This window comes from Camellia sinensis, chromosome 7, assembly GCF_055761805.1.
Source record: "Camellia sinensis isolate YWXY chromosome 7, ASM5576180v1, whole genome shotgun sequence".
NCBI lineage: Eukaryota > Viridiplantae > Streptophyta > Magnoliopsida > Ericales > Theaceae > Camellia > Camellia sinensis.
In genome coordinates this window covers 31297000-31319110 of record NC_138967.1, presented here as the reverse complement: position 1 = coordinate 31319110, position 22111 = coordinate 31297000, and the positions used below count along the sequence as shown (strand labels likewise).

General features: G+C 29.9%; 1 protein-coding gene and 1 long non-coding RNA gene across 3 annotated transcripts; both read right to left on the bottom strand.

Moving 5' to 3' along the window:
* Positions 1–2720: 2720 nt before the first annotated feature.
* Positions 2721–8113, bottom strand: LOC114289773 (1-aminocyclopropane-1-carboxylate oxidase homolog 1). The gene is made up of 3 exons (XM_028233540.2): positions 7284–8113; positions 3845–4166; positions 2721–3125 (listed from the first exon to the last, which is right to left on the bottom strand). Exons 1-3 carry the CDS (start codon positions 7838–7840, stop codon positions 2868–2870), a joined length of 1137 nt encoding a protein of 378 aa, XP_028089341.2. The 5' UTR covers positions 7841–8113; the 3' UTR covers positions 2721–2867.
* An 8090-nt stretch (positions 8114–16203) lies between these two features.
* On the bottom strand, positions 16204–20254 carry LOC145795022 (uncharacterized). 2 transcript variants are annotated; one of them, XR_014335122.1, is made up of 3 exons: positions 20046–20254; positions 17765–17961; positions 16204–16658 (listed from the first exon to the last, which is right to left on the bottom strand). It is a non-coding gene; the product is annotated as an uncharacterized LOC145795022 (long non-coding RNA). The 2 variants fall into 2 exon arrangements; XR_014335121.1 differs by having other exon boundaries at positions 16204–16451; positions 20046–20251.
* Positions 20255–22111: the final 1857 nt, after the last annotated feature.

Sequence of the window (22111 nt, the reverse complement as noted above, 5' to 3'; positions counted from 1 at the left end):
TGGAGTTCTTTCTCCTTTGTTCTGAAATCCTAGATTGCAGCAGAGGATAATGAAATTAACAAAGCCTATGTCTATGCATAAAAATAGTAAACAGGTTCAACATCCTTTGAACTTTAGTCTACCTTTCCATTATCAAGAGGGATATTAACTGTAGCACCACGATCATTGTCAACAGGTTCAGGAGTGTGTTGACCGGATTCAACATATAATGGTGTAAAAAACAACCACTAGCTCATCTATTTTTACTATAGATTCCATAACTGTGTTAAAAATCAACAAAGCAAGCATAAACCCCAAACTAAACAAGAGTAGCGATTTTATAAACCCCAAGGTGAGATGGTGATTGTGAAGGAAAATGTGAATTCCCATTAGAACGTCCGGGTGCCAATTGATAATGAGACGCCTTTAGCTTTGCCTGACGATTAGAATACCATGGTGCACAGGGTCAGCAAATAAATCACAATTTCAAGTTTTACCATTGCTTCAGAATAGATATAGATAGATATCAATCTAAGGTGCAAAACAGGGGGAAAAAAAGCGAGCCTTCTATCGCAAAGAAATTCCTATATATATATATATATATATTAGTCTGATAAAATGAAGCTAGTTCCACTAAATTAGTCTGATAAAGTGAAGCTAGTTCCACTAAATTACATTAGACATGAGATCTCAAGAACATCAAGACACCCATCCAATGCAGAAAGAACAGGAACATATTTATAAAGGAGTTTTCCAAATTGTATCCCATGAAAATGTGTCCTTTTATTACCTATATTGAAAATAAAATAATATTGCACTCCTCCTTCCCACCCTCTTCTTTCTCTCTCCATCGTTTGTGAGGCAACCCAAAATGATCCACTTTCAGTTAGTTCAACCATTCTGTCCACATTCTTTCACAAATGAAAAGTAAATTAACTAGCCACTTCAAACTATTTGTGGTTACAAGGTACCATCTAGAAAATACAAGTTATACAAAATAAAAATAAAAAGACTAAGTGACTCCCTTCCCTCCACAATTTTATAATAGGCTATTTCCTGTGAGTAGTGTGTTTTCAGGATAAAATAAAGTAGAGTGCCAAGCTTTACATATCTATAGTTACTGCAAATGCGAGGCTGAATAATAATAAGATAAACGAGCTTAAAAAAAAAAAGAACAGAAACAATGTAAGCCAAAACAAATAACAAATACCAGCCATTCTCTGTCGCCTTGGAATCCTTCATGATCAAGCTCTTTAATAGCAACCAGTGTGGTCTTGTAACTTGGTCTCACATTCTCATTTATAACTCCTTTATAAACAATCCCAATTTGATCATGTTTTTACCCTTGCAAAATCAACATCGATCATGGATGAAATTTTTAAAATATTTTCTTAGAGAATTCCAATTTATTAGGGGTCAGTTAGCTGTGCAAATTGAATTATTCCATTTCGAATCAACCAATTGAAAGTTCCAATTTATTAGGGTGCATTTAATTGTGAAAATTTAATTTTTCCATTTAGAATCAACTAGGTTTTTATGAGAACGGATTTTAAATATCCCAATTTTAGATTAGGTTCCTTCTATGTTTTAAAGAGAAAGACCAATTTCATCAAGAAAATAAAAATTGTAGATTTCAAGTTGTTTCAATTTTACAGCCAAACAAGTTTAATATAAAATTTTAACCCAATTCCTATATATATACATAGAGAGAGAGAGAGAGAGAGAGAGAGAGAAGCATATGCGAGACGGAGCATCAATGGAGCAGAGTTCATCTCAACAATGAAGCCTCTGGATCTCGTGGCGGTGGCGGTGGATCTATGAAGATCGGCGGAGGAGGAGGCGGCGTGAAAAGAGCGGCGGTACTCACGATGACGATGGCGATGGCGGGGGAGGAGGTGCTCCGGTTTCCGGCAAAGGCGAGGAAGAGCGGCAGTGAGAGAGGGAGGGGAAAGGAGCAACGGAGACGGAGAGGGACTCTGAAAATAGAGAGAGAGAGAGAGAGAGAGAGAGAGAGAGAGGTGCTAATAATTTTTGGAATCCATTCAAAATTTGAAAGGTCGCTGAAATAAATCATCTTTGGTGACTAAAATATGATTTGGTCGCCAAAGATAAAAGTAATTATTTGTTTTCATTCGGATACTAAACAATTTAGTAGCCAAAAGTAGCTCTACAACGACTAAAAAGGAATTTTGTGGCTAAAAATATATTTTTGAAGACCAAAATTTTGGTCGCCAAAAATAAAAAATAATTTTTTTATTTTTATTCGGCTACTAAACAATTTAGTAGCCAAAAGTAACTCTACAGCAACTAAAAAGGAATTTTGTCGCTGAATATATATTTTTGGCAACCATCGCCAAAGATAAAAAATATATTTTTTATTTTCATTCGGCTACTAAACAATTTAGTAGCTAAAAGTAGCTCTACGGCTACTAAAATTTCTTTTAGTCGCCAATTGTGATATGTTTAGCTACTAAAAATATTTTTACCGGCCAATTGTAATATTTTTAGCTACTAAATGTTTTTTGGTTGCCAATAATCAACATTCCCCTACTAAAAAAAATTAGTAGCTAAAAAGTTGACTTTTGCCGACTAATATTATTTTTGGTAGCCAATTTCATAACTTTTGGCGAGTAAATTGTTTTTGGTAGGCAAAAATGGGCGGCAAAGATGTATTTTCTTGTAGTGATTTAAGTTATTTGTCTCATAAATTAATCAAAAGTTATACCAAACACGTTGATACGTACTCCCAAAAATTAAAAAAAAAAATATGCGTAACCTTATAAAGTATATCAAACAAAACCATAATCTTCTGACTGATAATACATTAAAACAAAAAGATAAAAAAAAAAAAAAAAAAAAAGATATAGCAAATCTCGTGCCTAAGCTCTTCACAACTTCAAATGGAGTAAAGAGGGAACACCATCAAGCCCTTTTGCGTAATAGTGAGCAAGGAAGTCCTTAACAGTGGTTTCTCTGTACAGTGGGGGATTTTCATCTGAGATCAACTCCTTGATGGGTCCATAAGATTTCAAGGCATTTTCAGCGTGAAGTTGGGGTCTAAAGAAACATGCCACTGATATTCTTGGTCCTACATGCTTTGCAAGCACTCTGTGATTCACACTTTTGAGCTTGTCATTAGTGATTAGCTGCCCAAAGTATGACACATTAAAACTAATAAATTAGTCTGCATAAGCATTCTCTGTTCAATATATATATTCAATCCCAAAATCAAAAGTTTTTATTGAAGAATCAAAATCAATGTGTAGCATGAATTAAATTTGAGATCTCGTGTAGGTGTAGTGAATCTACCAACATTTTGATTCTTAAGACACAAGAAAATATATATAAAAATATTCATTATTATATAAAAATATATATAAAAATCAACGTAACAAGTATTCTTAAGACACAAGAAAATATATATAAAAAAAACGGTAAATTTAATTTTTGTAAAATCTTTTCACCTTCTCCAAAATCATTTTTATACAAATTCTAATATCACATTGCTCCAAGAATACTCGTTAACCTTTGCCTCAATTAAAATAATTTAATCAACATTATTGTACAATGTTGCCAAGTGTGCGCTACAAAACTCTACTATACTAAATTATGTATTTTATCTTATTTAAATTTGGATTAAATTAATGAATTCAATTTTATTTAAAATATTCATTATTGCATTAAAAATATTTAAATTTAAAGACAATACAAATACATATAATTAGGTAGACACACTAATACAAGTGATATACTAAAAAAGCAGCCCATGTTCTAATGAAGCAAGTTTATCAAAGCATAATGCTAACCTACTAAAATATAATATTGACACGATTGAAGTAGCATGATCTGTTGGAGATGGGTTTACCTGCATGAGGTCTCCAATGTTGATGACTAGAGCTCCAGGCATGGGAGGAACATCAATCCACTGATTCTGATGAAGAACTTGAAGCCCACCCATTTGGTCTTGTAAGAGTACTGTGAGGAAGTCACTGTCTGAATGGTTACTAGCCCCTAAAGTTAGGTCTGGTTCAGGGCAAGCTGGGTAGTAATGTCCCATTAGTAGGATCCCATCTGAACAATCCATGTCCTTCAAGTGGTTTGGGTTCAGCCCTAGAGCCTCCGACATCAGTTCGAACAAAGTGTGTCCCAATTTCATCACTTCCTTCGAGTATTCTATCACTGCATCTCTGCAATTTGAGAGAAAAACCAAAACCATAAATGACCGAGCAATAATGTACAAAAAAAAAAAAAAAAAAAAAAAAAAATTAGATACCGTTCTAATAGACTAAAGTTATTGAATTTATGATAGAAAAAATCGTCGATCCACAAGGGGAAGTATGAAAATCTATAAGACACAAAAAATAATGAAAATAAAAAAATAATAATAAAAAAAATTGGGGGATGCTAGGAAGTATAAGAGACTGAAAATGAAATTGCTAAAAGAAAAGTTTCCATATATGGCAAAAACACAAATTTTAAAGCCCACACAATGGAAATCGTTTGCTTAGGTAACAATTTCATGAGTTTTGCTTATTGGATTGATTCCAACTGAACTATCAAGTTTGAAGTAATTTCAAGCACATTTGCCGGAATTAAATTTTTACACTTTCATCATGAGTTTGGTCCTTTTGATTCTCGATTCAATTGTTTTAACAACTTTTTTACTGCCAATTTTATATCACGTGATCTTTTTTTTTTTTTTTTTTTAAATTTTTTTTCTTATGGTCAGCTCCAATTAAGGTATGTATAATAAAAAATTATTGTAAAATAAATATAATAAATCATATAAATATACGATTATGAGATCAATCTAATTTTAAAATGATAAATGAGAATCCGTCAAACCATCACATGCCAAAGTGAGAAAGGTGCTTTGTGAATATACCCAAAATAAATAAATAAATAAATAAAAATAAAAAAATAAATCATCTTTCTACAATAATAGGAAATTATTGGACAATCTTAAAATATATGTGATATTGTCTTTATGACAATAATTCAAACTAATGGCATAACAGGAAATCTTACAAAGGAGACATGATAACTAATTAAGTAGTTGAGAGGCAATAAATGACTCACTCAATTCAATATAAATTACAATTTCTCATTTATCAAAAATACGATGTAAATAACACTACATGATGCATCGAAACTATCTAATAACTTTCCCCACAATCACAATTTGAATGAAAAATTAACCCAAGAACATTAACATTGCCCTTGTTTGGGAATAGGTGATTTTAATTGGCTTTTTAATTTTTTTAATTATTTTATTTAGATTAAAAAGGTTGCGCTTGGGATGACAGTTGATTTTTTTGTAATTGATTTAATAATTATAAAATAAAATATAAAATGATTATTTAAATATGATATTTTATCTTATTAGTTATTTTATTTTATTTTAATTTGTTTTTATTAACTAGTTTAATCTAAGGGGGATGCACCAATAAATCCCAAATTAATAACTTATACACTGTTTAGTCCTAAAAATTTTCTTATAGACTGAAAGGTCCCATTACAATGTTTCAAACATCATATTAATGTTTCGAACATTAGATTTCGAACATCAGATTAATGTTTCGAACATTAGATTTCGAACATCAGATTAATGTTTCAAATATTAGATTGATGTGCAAATGGGACTAAATGGAGCATAAGAAAACTTTTAGGACTAAATAGTTCAACTTTTCAAAAACTAGGACTTGTGGGTAAATTTTCCAACCTAGGTTCCCTGGGACCATTGTTTATACCAAAAAATGTGGGGTTGAAGTGACTTGAATTCAAGTCAAACAATGAATTTTTTTGCAATTTCATTAAGAGAAATGAATTATTCACAAAATTTTTCTTTCCCAAATTTTCCAAATTATATAGCAAGTAAAATTTGAAGAATTAACTTACATTAAAATATTTTCTCAAAATTGTTTTTTCATGCATTCTGTCCTCCCATCTCGTTAAGGGGATTGTGAAAGAAAAAATTGTATGGATGTAACTAGTGGCAGCGGTGTCAATAAATTAAATCAGAGAGGATACTTATTAATCAGTGTGTTTAGTTTTAGTTTTCTGAATTTAGTTTTTTGAAAATTAAGTTTTTTTATTTATCGTATTTTTTTGGTTTTAGTGAATATTTTTTAAATTTTAAACAATTTTTTTTACTTTTTTAGATGTACATTACTTAGATATGTATCCAAATAGTAAAATATTTGTGAAAAATTATTTAAAAAAATTAATAAATACACAAAAATATAAAAAATGTACTGAATTTTCATATTATTTTTATATTTTTTCGTATTTAGTGTATTTTTTAAAGATTTTTTTCACAAATATTATACTTTTTAGGTATATTTATGTTAGGTGTGTCTAAAAATTAAAAAAAAAATGCTTAAAATATTAAAAAAATTTAGGGATTGTTTGAGATGTTCTAAATAAGTGCATTTTTAGACTTTTTATAAAATATGGGTTGGGTTTGAAGTGATGTAGTAGAGAGGTGATGTGACTTAAATAAGATGATGTGACTTAAATAGGATAGTGACTTTTTGACTTTTTGACTTTTTTTAAAGATGCCAAACTTAGCCTTATTGAAAACATTAAAATACGGAAAATAAAAATATAGAATTTTTTGAAAACTATTTTCTGAAAACTAGAACCAAATAAGCTAAATATTATTTGTAATTAGTGTATCATGGACAATATTAAAAAAAGTCATGGATATAAAGTTTTAAAATAAATTATATAATGATAAAGTAATTTTTTTATACAAAATATGCGTAAAAATTCAATATAATAGTTGTACCACGTCATCATTAACATATGATATCACCAACCAATAGTAAAGAAACACATAGAGAATAAATGCTACATGTCAAATATAACTAATAATTTAATAAATTTTATGTTTTCATTAAGATTAATTATGTTTGTATGTCAATAATGGTAGACGTTACCATTACATTGAAATTTTCATAGATAATAATATCGTAATCACTTTATTTTCAATCAAAATGACTATTATTATTCTTATTATTTTAAAAATGTCATTGACATTTAAAATAATATTTTTATAAATTTTTTTATTTAAAATATTTTCTTTATGTTTGCTTTTGAAAAAAAAAAAAAAAAAAAATTTGCAAAACCGAGGGGAGGGAAGGCACGTGACCCCACCCTGACCCCTTGATAGCTCCGCCCTGGATGTAAGTAACCCTTCTCTTTAATTTATTAGTCATGGATTTTCTGTGTTTCAATAATTCTATTTTAACGACAAAATATGATAACTAAATTCACTGTTTGACATAACCAAGATCACATACCTACAAATCTCAGGCAATTCTTCAGGGTGAGGAGGGTGAGGAGCCATAATACAAGCAAGGGTATCCCTCCAATTGGCCGACGGAGCACTAAACAGATCAAAATTAGTATTAAACAACACCTTCTTCCCCATCACATCCCTTGTATAAAACCTCTTCTTCACCTCCGTCTCTTGCTCATTAAACCTCCTCACCCCTTCAATCATCTCCTCCATCACACTCTTCTCAATCCCATGATTCACAACTTGAAAGAAACCCCACCTCTCACAAGCCTCTCTCACTCTCTCCACCGCCTCGACTCGTCCACTCGTGTCGTTGTGGATGCCTCCGAGGTCTATGACTGGAATGCTATGTTTGAGTTCGATATTGTGTGAGTCCGTACCGTTGTGATTGTTGGGTTGATGGTTGATGAAAATGCGAGGGACTTTGGATAGACCGGAGTCTGCTAGCCCCTTCACACCGGCTTTTGTGTCGTCGAAAGCTTTCAGCTCGGTTTTCCGATCGTAGTTGAGGTCGGAACCGGCATGGGTTTTGCCTGTGCTTGTTGAGTTCGCCATCATCTTCTTTTTTGTTTGAGTTTTTAGTCTATGGGGAAGTTGGAGAAATGAAGCTTCTCTCTCTCTCTCTCTCTTGGTATAAAGTTGTATTATATAGTGAATTAGGGCACTCCCAATGGTGTATTTGTAAAATAGTTTTCTCAAGTCCAATTTTAACAATGAAAATATGATATGCTAGTAATCTTACTCCAATAATGAGACAAATTTACCACAAGGGCCATCCTAGTTAGTTGATAAAGGAGTACGCTCCTCTTCTTATTGATTAGAGTTCGAATCTTTTTCTATTGAAGTGGAAGTCCGACAATTTAAGTGAATCAACTAGTTTTCATCAGTTTAGTTTGTAAGGGTAGATTCTAAAAATTTTACTTTAGAGACATTTTGGGTATCGAAAAAAAAAAAGAGACAAATTTTATTTATGTTGTTGAGTAATGTTACTGATTATAAAAAATACTTCACGAAATTTGTCACAAAGTTTTGCCGATCAACAATGACGGAGCCAAAAAATTAAAGCAGAGGAGGCACTTATTAATTACAATATTAAATTTTTTTATAAAAATATTTAACATAAATTTTTACCATTAACTTCAAGAAAGATAAAAAAAAAAAAAAAATTAATCAGTGTGTTTGGTTTTAGTTTTCTGAAAACTAAGTTTTTTATTTTTCGTATTTTTTTTTTAATTTTAGTGAATATTTTTTAAATTTTAAACAATTTTTTACTTTTTTAGATGCACATTACTTAGATATATATCCAAATAGTAAAATATTTGTGAAAAAATATTTTAAAAAATTAATAAATTTAAATACACAAAAATACGAAAAATGTACTGAATTTTCATATATTTTTTTTTGTATTTAGGTCTCGTTTGGGAACCAGCCCATTTAGCCAAAAAGTCAAAAAGCCAACAACTTATACCAAAAAGTTAAAGATTCTCTTTGCTCTCTACTTTTTGCACATCTTTTCGTAAAAATTCAAAAAGTCATCCCAAACATACTAATTTTTTTAGCTCATATTTTAGTCAAATAGCCAAAAAGTTACTAAATTAGTCTGTTCTCAAACGAGGCCTTAGTGTATTTTTTTAAAAAAAATTTCACAAATATTATACTTTTTAGGTATATTTATGTTAGGTATGTTTAAAAATTAAAAAAATTTGCTTAAAATATTAAAAAAAATTATTGAAAATATTAAAATACGGAAAATAAAAATATAGAATTTTTTGAAAACTGTTTTCTGAAAACTAGAACCAAATAAGCTAAATATTATTTGTAATTAGTGTATCATGGACAATATTAAAAAAAGTCATGGATATAAAGTTTTAAAATAAATTATATAATGATAAAGTAATTTTTTTATACAAAATATGCGCAAAATTCAATATAATAGTTATACCACGTCATCATTAACATGTGATATCACCAACCAATAGTAAAGAAACACATAGAGAATAAACGCTACATGTCAAATGTAACTAATAATTCAATAAATTTTATATTTTTATTGAGATTAATTATGTTTGCATGTCAATAGTGATAGACATCACCATTACATTGAAATTTTCATAGATAATAATATGGTAATCGCTTTATTTTCAATCAAAATAACTATTATTATCCTTATTATTTTAAAAATATCATTCACATTTAAAATATTATTTTTATAATTTTTTTATTTAAAGTATTTCCTTTATGTTTGCTTTTAAAAAAAAAAAAAAATTGCAAAATCCAGGGGCACGTGACCCCCAGCCCCTTGGTAGCTCCGCCCCTGCCGATCAATCTATCGATTAATTTTAAGCCTTGACAATCGACTATGGCATAGTTTGGGAAGTCGGTTTTGGTGGGTCAGGGGTTAAAATAGTCTCAAAAAACAAAATGGGCTATTTTAGACACAAAAAATAAAATATCAAATTCAACCCATAATCATTACACTCCTCTCTCACAAAAAAAGTCAAAAAAGTTAAAAAGTCAAAAAGTTCTTCCCAAACCAAGCTTTTTAATCTCAGGCTAAAATAACCAAAAAATTAAAAAGCTAAAAAACCAACCTACTCCCCAAACGGAGGCTATATAAGATTTCGTGACTGATTTTGTAAAGTATTTTTTATTGTTACAAGACTTTCCGTTCTTTTATTTTATTTTTATTTTAATATTAAAGTATTTTTTATTTTCATTGTTACAAGTCAAATCAAAATGCCATTATAAAACAAGTCATGGAAAAAGAAAGAGGGATGAGATTTTGGCACAGGATTTAATACTCCCTCCGTTCTAAAATAATGATCTTTTTTAAGAAATTTAATTTTTTTTGGTAGTATAATTATTGTACTTTAAAAAAGTTGATTTTTCAAAATTACCCTTTGATAGTATTTTTTTTGAAAATATCAATATCATAATTGTACTTTTTATATTATTTATGAATTTAAAAGAAGGACAAAATAAAAAATTTATATTATTTTTGTACTTGATTTTTTAAAAAAAGTTAATATTTTAAAATAATAAAAAATAAAATAAGAGACTAATATTATAGGACGGAGAGACTATTAAAATTTGACTAAAACTTTTGGTGGCCATTTTAAAGCTCACTCTCTGACTTTCAGGAATAGTACGAATATTAAATAGTCATTGTCATGAATTTTAACCAGTCACGAATATTAAATCAAAAAATAATTCGGACTTCCTTTCTCCTCCACGCTCTTGACCTCTCTCTCATTGGTTAGTTTTTTTTTTTTTTTTCTTTTCCTCCATCACCAGCCGTCACATGTGTATGTATAAAAGGGGTGATAGAGGTGATAATTGAAGGTGGTCTCAATCAAAATCCATTACACAAATGGTGAAAAAAATATTGTGCTTTTTAGTTTCTTTTACTTCAAACTAAAAGATTCCTATTGTGATTTGTAGTTTAAAAATATCACTATCACATCATTCTCAGTTAGTTTTTTCTACAAATTTATTTGTGAATCATTTTCAAAAACTTTATGTTAAGGTAATACAACTTGCACACAAAAATATAAATGTGTAATCCAAATTCATTTTGAATGTGATCTGCATTATGTTTAGGTTAGATTTCACAATTTTTATCAATTTTTTGTGGACTTCTTTTTGTCTTTAGGGTTAGTTTGGGAAGTGGATTGACTTTTTAACTTTTTGACTTTTTTGACTATTTTAGTCTGGGCTAAAAAGCTTGTTTTGGGAAGGACTTTTTGACTTTTTTTATAAGAGAAGAGTATAATGATTATGGGTTGGATGTGATATTTTATTTTTTGTGGTTAAAATAACCTATTTTGTCTTTTGTGACTAAAATAGCCAAAAAACCTCATATTTTTCTTCTCAAACCGTGCCTAGTGATTTAAAAAAATAAAATAAAAGGCCTTTCAATTTAGATTTTACTAAATTAGATGAATCTGAAAAGTAAATAATTTTTTTAAAAAATACATTTGAAACAAAGTCTGCTAAAGATTTTTTTTTCAAAAAAAATTCATTTTTTTAAATTTTTTTTTCTAGAAACAAATTAATTTTTAGATCTAAACCAAACTCAATAAATCAATATCTAATTGGACGTTGTTGATTAGGATAAGATAGGACGTTGTCGTGTATGATACCCATACGTTTTTTGGTTTTTCCTTTCCTTTTACGTCTATTTTTAATTTATTTTAAATCATATTATCTTTTACATTTTTTATGTCTTTTTAAAAAAAATTAATTAATTAATAAAATAAAATAAGTCTAACATAATTAAAATATTAATAAAATAAGTCTCACATAACTCACTAAAAAATAAAATAAATTAAAATAATTAATATAATAAAATAAAATTTTATATTCAAATCATAATTATTTTAATCAAATAAAATAATAATAAAAATAAATAGTTAATTAAAGGAATATTTTGAGAAATTAATAAAAAGTTGATTTTTTAATTTTTTAATCTAATTTATTTTTTATAAATAAAAAATATAAGAATAATATAACTCAAATAAATAAAAAAAAGTTAAAAATTGACTTTTGTAGCTCTTTTCAAAAGACTCCAAAATATTAGCCACGTTCAAGACACGTGCACAGCAGCAACAGCGCCCACGTGCTTTTTGTTTTATTTGCCTCGGAATTAAACAGGTACGACGTGATAAAAAAATAAAAATAAAAGAATAGTGTTATATATATTAATTAATATATTAATTAATGTATTAATTGATGATATGATATAATTTAAATTTTTTTTAATTTTTATAATTTATTTAATAAGTAAAATTAATAATAATATTATAACTAATATTAATATACTAATTAATATATATAATATTATTAAAAATAAAAACGAAAAACACCGACGCATTTATGAAACGGTCTTATTGATCTTTGCTAAGAAACATGTGCAACTGAAAACAAATACGCTACGACTCAATAAGAATTATTGGACACAATATTAACGTGTGGGTACGAGTTTAAGCATGTGAATATTGTGTGAAATTGGGAAATGGTACTCTTTGCGTACCATTTACGGTTAGTTTTCGTGGAAATGGTTTTTAAGCTAAAATTGAGGCGGGCGTCATACATTATTTTTTATGGGTCTAAGCTAAAATTGAGGTGGGCGTCATACATTATTTTTTATGGGTCTAAATGGTGTAACGTATTTTATGTCACGTGAGGAATAATATTGTATATTTGTTTCAGATTATATATGCGTGAATGAGAATTTAATAAGTATTTGAACTTTATAAAAATTCAACATGTAAGTTCTTGTAAGGAGGGGAGTTATGGACAAAATGAAATAGGCCCAAATTCAACACACATGCAATTGACGATCAGGTATCTATTCTAGGTCGGGCCAAGTTGGTAAATAATATATTATTTACACAAAAAAAAAACATTTGAATTATTTGTACGAAAATTTGAAATTCAAATCAATTGTGCCAAAATTTAAAATTTGATAGCAGCCTCTCTCTCTCTCTCTTCTTATTATTTTCTTTGTGTTGAAACAAAAAATTTCCCTATCCTTGTTTCTCTTTGTGTTGAAACACAAATTTTTCTCTTTTTGTGTTTTTTTTTTTTTTTTGGTGTTGAAACATAATTTTTTTTATGTGTTTCTGTGTTTTTCTCTGTATTGACACACAAAATTTTTTCTATGCCATTGTGTTTTTCTATCTTTGTGAAATTTCACGAAGTCAGAAAAATCTCACCGTGGGGCGCTTCTATTTGCACACCACCTATTCTCTCAATTCACAACATTATCTCAAAATTTTTTAATTACCGTTATATCCTCTAATTAAATTACCTACACACCCCTCCCTCTCTCTCAACTCACCACTGCCGATTGCCATTTCCTCTCAACCCCACGATCGCTGGCTGCCACCCCTCACCTGCAATAGCACCATTTCCACCTACCTTAACCCTACCACCGTCGGTTGCCATTTACCACACTTCCACCACCTCCCCCGCTGCCCTTTACCTCTCGTGCCATCTTCCCTCTGCAACAACTCTTCAGCGCCTCCTTTGGCAAACCTCTCCCGTTGCGACCTCTTCTTCTCTTCTTCGCTTACTTGCTCTCTCTTTCTTTCTCTATTCGATTAATTATTCATCGATCTTAGTCAATCGCGAGGGCTGGGGGTAGCTGTCACTAAGGCTACAGTAATGACGAGGTGTGGTTGTGGAGGTGTCGAAATAGGACGAAGTTGAGGCAAGGAAGGGTTGAAGGAGTCTGGGAGAGGGGACGGTGGCAGTTGGGATAGGTTGTGGAGGATGGATGAGGGCGGGAGTAGGTCGTCGGATCTGGTGATGGCTGGGTTGGGGGTAGGTAGGATTAGGATATTTTGGGCATAAAGGGTGTGAATTGAGAAAATAATAAAAAATGAAGAAGATGTGGAGGTGTGAATTAGAAATAGTGTGTATTGAGATAAATTATGGTGTGTAAATAGATCTCCCCTCACTGTGACATAACAACAAACATAGGAAAATTTCATGAATTTTTTTCTTAAAAATTTTATATTACTCATGGATATTTTTTAAAAGATCTTATAAATAGGATTCTTAAAAATATAAATTTTATAAAAATTGGGAATGTAAATAAAAAGTTATTAAATTTTACAATTTTAAAATCATTTAAATAATGTAAAACGTAATTGAAGGACCGAAACAATTATTAGAAAATTATTTGTCGTTATTTGTCTAAAATAATATTCCTAGTGATCTAAAAAATATCATCTATTAATTTTTTTTTTTAATTGAAAGACACAAGGAATTCGTTGGATCGAAACATGTGCATATGAGGGGCACATGATTTCATCTGGAAATGTGCCAAATTAATAACCCTTGTATAATCCCTTTATTTCATTAATTAGATTTCATATCAATTTCACTATAATAAATATAATATAATTTTTTTTGGTCAGTAGAAAGGAAAAATAAATAATTATAAATAAAAAAATATTTTTTCAAAACAATCATCAAGTCTGAGTCCAATTGCGGCATACAACTTTTATAATGGGAAAAAAATAAACATCATAAAAAATTTAGGGCAATGCTGGAGACCCCAGTGGGGGGCGACCCCCAGCACCCCCAGTGACAGTTGGCACACTGTCACTGGCCAAAACCAAAGAAAAAAAAAAAAAAAAAAAAACAGTTTTTGAGCCAATTAGAGATGACCCCAGCACCCCCACTGGGGGTCCAACTCATTTTCCAAAAATTTAAACTTCTCTCTGCAAGAGTTGAATTAGCAACTTCACACCATAGAATGGTATTACACAACTAATAGGCCAAATTATCCTGAGAGTGTATTTTTTGATTTTTAATAATTTTTTTAATATGGTAATACATTTTTTTAAATACTTTTTAGATATACTTAAAAATTTAAATTGTGTAAAAAAAAAAAATTCACTGAATACAAAAATTCATTACAATTATTTTTTTCTTGTATTTATTGGATTCATTTTAGATTTATTCAAAAATATTTTACTTTTTAAGTATATTTAGATTAGATGTATCAAAATTTTTTTTTTGACTAAAATATAAATAAAACAATTAATTACACACATCATCATCTGAGGTTTGACAAATTTTTTTTTTCATCATATGTCCCATTATTTGTATATTGGATAAATTACACACATCATATGAGGTTTAAGAAAAATATAGTTAGTCCCAAAAGTCTAGCATAATTATATTGACCCTTTTAGTTAGGTCAAACCAATCAAAAAGAATTCAAATGGTAGGCAGACACTAAAATAAACAGAGGTTAATATACATTTGAATATTAAAGAGATAATAACGTCATCTTTTCATTCATACAACTCATGAATTACTAATAAAAAATTATTTAAATATTATGTACAACTCATGAATTACTAATAAAAAATTATTTAAATATTATGTGAATCAAAACTGAAGGAAGCTTGGTGTGATTATATAAAAAATATAGGACGACTAATTATATATTTTTTTCAAATATGAACAGAGTTGAATGTAACTTACCTTGTATATTTAACTTACATAAATTTTTGGAAGATTCTTGGTCTTTTAATATTTTGTCTTTATTAGCTTATATATACACTACAAGAAATGACACTTTTGGTGACCAAAATATTGGTCGCCAAAAATCCCATTTTTGATCGCCGAAACAAATTAGTGACTAATTTTTTTTTGTCGCCAAAGTCATCGCCTATACTCTGTCGGCGATAGTATTGGCGACTAAACTATTTTTGGTCACTGGAAGTGAACGTTTTGGCTACTAAACTTTGGTTAGTCGGCAAAAGTTATCTTTTGGCGACTAACATTTGGCTACGAAACTTTGAGTAGTCGGGAAAGGGATATTTTGGCGACTAAATATTTAGTCGCCAAAAGTGTTCAAATAAAATTAATTTAATTTTCAGCGACTAAAAATTTTAGTCGTAGATAAGTTTTAGTCACGACATTACTACATTGGGGGACTGAAGAATTCAGTAGCCAAAAAATTATTTTTCATTTTATTTTATTTTTTGCTACTAACCATTGGGTCACCGAAAGTCTTCATTTATTTTTGGCTACTAAACTATTTAGTTGCCTAAAGTCTTATATAGTTTTGGCTACAAAATTTTTAGTCACCAAAAATCTTTGGATTCTTTCCGGCAACCAAATATTTAGTCGCTAAAAATATTGATTTCCTTTTTTCCTACCAATTGGTTAGTCACTAACAAATTCACTTTATTTTTTTCTTTTTTCTCTACTAAACATTTAGTTGCCAAAAACTTTATTTAGTGTTTTTTTTATTATAATTAATTTCTCCACAACCTGCATTTATTTTGTGTAACCTGCACCCTGTATATAAACAAAATAATACATATATCTATTTCTATTTCGTTTCAACAATACAAAAATTTGATCTTTTAACATCAAATTCTATACAAATCAAATACAATCCAACCCAAAATAATAATTCCATACAAACACAGAATCATACAAAAAAGATGTCCTCTGTACAGAAAATTCTACATCAAATGTCATTTACAGAATATTTTGAAGGTGTAAAAACATGAGGGGAAAATTAAATTTATTTACTAAAACGCTTGCTTAATTTAATAATGAAGCCATTGATCTGAAGGCTTCTCATCCTTCAAGCTTGCTTCATATAGTTTGGTACCTTTCTTTCTGAAGACACCAACTGCAAAATAATAATCAACCTCCCAATCAGCGGAAGCATTTAGCAAATAAGTATAGATAATTAAACAAACCAAAAACTCAAGGGATTCAACCTTGCCTTAATAACCATGGATTGCTATACTGGCTTAGTCATTGCCCCCACTTTTGCATCACTTTCTCAAAATCAAAACAAAGTTGGACAAAAAAAAAAAAAAAAAAAACCAATTCCCTACCATGAACAAGAAATGATATGTTTTGGTTAAGCATATTATCAAACATGGAATGAGAAATCTACATCCAATAAAAAAAAACATAGAAATCAAATTTTAGGAATTTTTTTTATAGAAAAAAAAAAAAAGAAGGTAATAGTAAGCATCAATTTGACTAGAACCAACAAATGTTTCTTCCGTTTATTCGAGGGTTCATATAAAACAAATGTGATTTATGAACAAATTCAGAAATTGTTTCTTATGTTTATAGGTTATTCAATTCTCTAAGCACTAATATGATTTATGAGTTGCATTCATCATAGACAAACAAATGTGTCACTTTTATCAACAAAGTTAACAAGAATAATAAGATGTTCTGTAGTAATTATTATTTCCTTTGTGATCTTGTAGTTTACAAATTCTTGAGTCTTAGTAAAATGACTAATTAAGCTAATGTATATTTCTATAATTAACTACCTCATTAATAAAGTATATATATATATATATATATGAAATTTTTTGTACCTTCTTTTTTAGGAAGATCAAGTCCGAAGCATTTGGGTTTTTAATTGAAAAAGCTGTGAATAAAAATGCAAAGATGGAAACAGAGTTTGTTGTCTCAAGCAGAGAAGGAGGTACTTGTCAAATCTGTTGTGCAGGCAATTCCTGCTTATGCTATGGCATGTTTTGCGTTTCTAAAGAAGTTTAATGATCATTTAAATTCATATACGAGTAATTTTTGGTGAGGTGGAGATCCTTTAGACCGTGGCCCTCACTGGGCAAGCTGGGACAGCTTGGGTTTGGCTAAATCAAAGGGAGGGATGGGCTTTAGAGATTTCAAAGCTTTCAATCTAGCCCTTCTTGCAAAGTAGATGTGGAGACTTATCACTCGTCCTCACTCATTCTGTGCTTAGATTTTAAGAGGGGTTTATCATCCACATTCAGATTTCCTAGCTGCTTCTAGGGGTAGAAGTCCATCTTAGGCCTGGGCAAGTTATCTCAAATACTTATGAGATCAGGAGATCCATAACCATACAATCTCTAGTAAGTTCCATAATTTTCCACATTATTGGCAATCATCTTGCCCTTTTATTATTACTGAAATAAGTTTAAAAAATTATGTTACCTCGTCTATGTTCTCAAACTTCCTTTCTGGCTCTGGAGGTTGACCACCACCATAGCTTTGAGTTGGACGTGGGGTCACATAGATTACCCTTTTAGAACTCATGCAACCCATGGCCTATATAATTCTTGGTGCTCTGGGAAATGAACATTTGGGTCCACTGGCCCTCTTCTTGGTGCTCTGATACACCAACCTCCCTCCTAAATTCACACAAATTTAGCTCAAATGAGAAAATTTAACTATCATTTCCACAATTTCCATAGCAAACTCGTAACTTATTTTACACATTGTAGCTAAATCTTGTATCGAATTTGGCACAAAACTTAGTAATTCTAAAATACAACACAATGTTTATCTAGTCTTTCGAGAGTTCCAATTTGGCCTTGATCTTAATTTTTGACAATATCATTCATTGGAGAAGCAATAATTTTTCCAATGGACATGGACTCAAGACTATTTAACTTTATCAAACAACTTTTAAAATAACAATAATAAAAAAAAAAAAAATAAGCACTAACAGAGACATTGAAATAGAAACTAAAAAAAAATCAATTGGAAGTTTGGAACTCCTTTTAGAAGATAGAATCTTTGGTCGTTCCAAGAAGATTTTTACGATTCGATGGAACTCATAAAAGTAAAATCACTACGAACTTCATTAAGGCCCATTTGGGTGTCTCAAAAAAATGAATTGGGCCATTTTACTTTTAGCTCATTTACAAATTAGACAATTTAATTTATTTAATTCTCTTTAATGTGTGAAATGTGAGAGGCTGAGTATATTTTTGTGTGGGCAAAAATTCATCATGATGATGGATTGATGATGATAGCAAGCAAAGTCAATAGAACACTTTCGTCGTGGTTAATGTATTACCTGATTGGAAGCATTCCAATGTCCAAGTTAGAAAAACTTAGAGAGAATAAAAATAAAATAAACAAGAGTTTACAGAAATAATATAATTTTTATTCACTGAATGTCCTCCAAACATTTCTCTTATTATTAGGATTTGACTATTTTTAATAACTCTTTTCTTTCTAACTCTACTCTTTAATTTGCTTAGATTATTTCTAACATATATTCCTACAACCTTAAACTAACTAAGATCACTATTATCCTAACTAAATTGGCATTAAGCGCGACTCTTTTCTTCAATTTCACACTTGATATATGAGAATTGTCTAATAGTGACGTTTCACCTCAATCGACATTTATAATTATCTATAAGGGAACATGATGATTTAACATTTATTTTGATTTTCAAAACTTCAAAATATCAACTTTTAAATTGAATTATTTTTTGTACAAAACTAAAAAAAAAATTGGGGGGTTTTTGGTTTGGGGGTATTTGCAGGGGAGAGCGGGGGGTTCCTCTCTATACTAAGAATGATTTAACAACTTAGGCCTCAATAAGTATGTTGAGGAGGGCCATTATGAAAGTCACATGCATTTACTAACATCAAATAACATTAATAAGTGGTTTCATTAAGAAGGAAGACTGATTAGATGCACCACTTTCTTGAAGAAACTGTTGAAGTAATCGGCATGTCTCCACAAGAGCAAAGAAATCAGCAACATGTTGTGGATTAAAGAAGAAAAGCAATTGGTGGGGAAAGACCGAATTAGGCCCAAAGCAGTGCCTGGATGTACAGAGCTCATAAATGAAAATGAAAAAAATGAATTAGGCCCAAACTTAAAAAAAAAAAAAATGAAATTCAATCTCAAACTGAAATTGCACCCAATAAGAGTTCATGAACAGGTAATTGAAAAAAACAATTAAATTCATTCTGGGCACTACCAAAAGTCATAAACAGATGTCAAACACATGAGCATTGTCCAGTTTCATTTGAACATTTTGTCAAACACATGGTGAGCAAAAGGGTCAGAAGACAACAACAAATACAAGCATGGACGAATCAGGCCAAGTAAGAGCAGTAGGTAGAGAAAAACAAACAAGCAAGAGCAGTAGTTAGAAAAAAAACAAACATATTTAATGAGCCTTCCAAATTGACCAAACCATGGCCTCCACATCTTCTTTTCCAGTTTCCCAAATTTAAACCCAAACCCCCACTGTGACAAATTTGAAAAAGATTATGGTGTAACCCAGTGAACATTCCACCATTCTAGTAATTCAACCCATATCCTCCATGTCCAAGGACAATGAATGAACAGATGACTCAACCTTAACATGGGTCGATTTGGGGTTGGGTTTGGGTGAAGGTATGCAAACGGAAGAAGAAAACCCTAGAGGCTGAAATTAGGAGAATAGAGACTACAGAGAGGACATACCTGGGGTAATGCTCCAATGGTGGATTGAAGGTGGTGCTCGTGTGCGATGGCGGTGATGCTCCGTTAACGATGGAGACAAAAGCGAGAGAGAGAGAGAGAGAAAGACAGAGAGAGCGGGAGGAGAGCAGAGGCAGACAGAGATGTATGAGAGAGTTAGAGCGCGTGGGAGTCTATTTCTTAAACCCAATTTATTTTCTTTCCCGACTCACTCTTTTAGTCGCCCATAATAAATAAAGGCTTTTCTCCGACGAAATATTTAGTAGCTAATTAATTTTGCCCCCCAAAATCTGAAGTCTAATTTTTAAAATTTTTAATTATAATTGCCGACTAAAATTTAGTCATTAAAAGTAAATTAAATACCGACTAAATAATTTTCATAGCCAAAACTAACTATACAGCGACTAAACTATTTTTTAGACGCCAATTGTGACATTTTTAGCTACTAAAATATTTTTTAGTAGCCAATTGTTGCATTTTTACCGACTAAATTGTGATTAGTAGCCAATTGCTGCATCTTTGGCGACTAAAATATTTTTTAGTAGCCAATTGTTGCATTGTTACCGACTAAATTGTGATTAGTAGCCAATTGTTGCATCTTTGGCGACTAAATTATTTTTTAGTAGCCAATTGTTGCACTTTTACCGACTAAATTTTTTTAGTCGCCAATAATCAACATTCCCCAACTAAAAAAAGTTAGTAGCTAAAAATGATGACTTTTGCCGACTAATATTATTTTTGGTAGCCAATTCCGTAACTTTTGGCGACTAAAAGCCATTTGGTAGCCAAAAGTGGTCGCCAAAAATATATTTTCTTGTAATGATAGTTGCTTGATTTATTTTTATTTTATTTTATTTGTTGCCATTATGACTTAATGTGGTGTGGAGGAGTAGTTTCAAGTCCTCCTTTTTGATCCTACAATATATTTCAAGGTGGTGCATTAATGGATTGTCTCTCTAAAACTCACTCCTAAGACTTAGGTCATGTTTGTTTGGGTGGACATGAGTTTGAGATTGGACTAATAGTCTAATAAAATTATTAATCCGATATTTGGTTAAACAATTGAAGTACGGACTAATTATTTTAAACTTGATTATTAGTTAAGATAGGATACATAATCCAACGGATTCGTGGTCCTAGGATTATTAGTCATGGGAATGCTAATCCAGTCCGCCCAAACAAACATGGCCTTAATGTACTAACCATAAGGAATGGCTTCTTAATTTCTATTTAATTGTAAATAAAACATTTTTCGTAATTTTCATTATTTTTAATAATATGGGATCAACATATAACGGCTATGAAATCCTTCAACTAAAATTGAACAAGTTGGTTTTGGGGCAAACCCATTTTAAAACTAAAGATCAAAACAGAATTAAAGAGAGAAAAATTGGAGAAATTGAGTGACTAATATTATATATAATAATTGTTATGTCAAATAGTTCATAATTAACTCTGTTGCGGCACAAAATTGCTTTGAATTTCTTTCATTTTTAGATTCGAATTCCAGCAGCAGAATTTTATTTTATTGGGGTGGCTATGATGGTTCAAGACGTTACAACGTAATCATTGTGTTTGGTTTCAATTTTTTAGAATTTGAATTTTTTGTTTGTTTATTTTTTTTTTTTAGTTAATATTTTTAAAATTTTAAACAATTTTTTTACTTTTTTAGATGCACCTTATTTAGATGTATCTAAAAAATAAAATATTTGTAATAAAATATTTTAAAAAATCAATAAATACATAAGAATAAGGAAAATGCACTGAATTCTTGTATTTCTTTTTTTTAATTATATATTTTTGATATTTAGTGAATTTTCTAAAGATGTTTTTCACAAGTATTATACTTTTTAAGTGTATTTATGTTAGGTGTATCTAAAATTAAAAAATTACTTAGAATATTAAAAAAATTCAATAAAAAGAAAATAAAAAATGAAAAGTAAAAAAAATTAATTTAAAAAACAATGAATCTTGAAAATTCAAACCAAACAAAACTAATTCAAAAGTCACATCAAAATTTTACATAGCTAGATACAAAATTATGTGCTACTGATAAAAAAATTCATAAT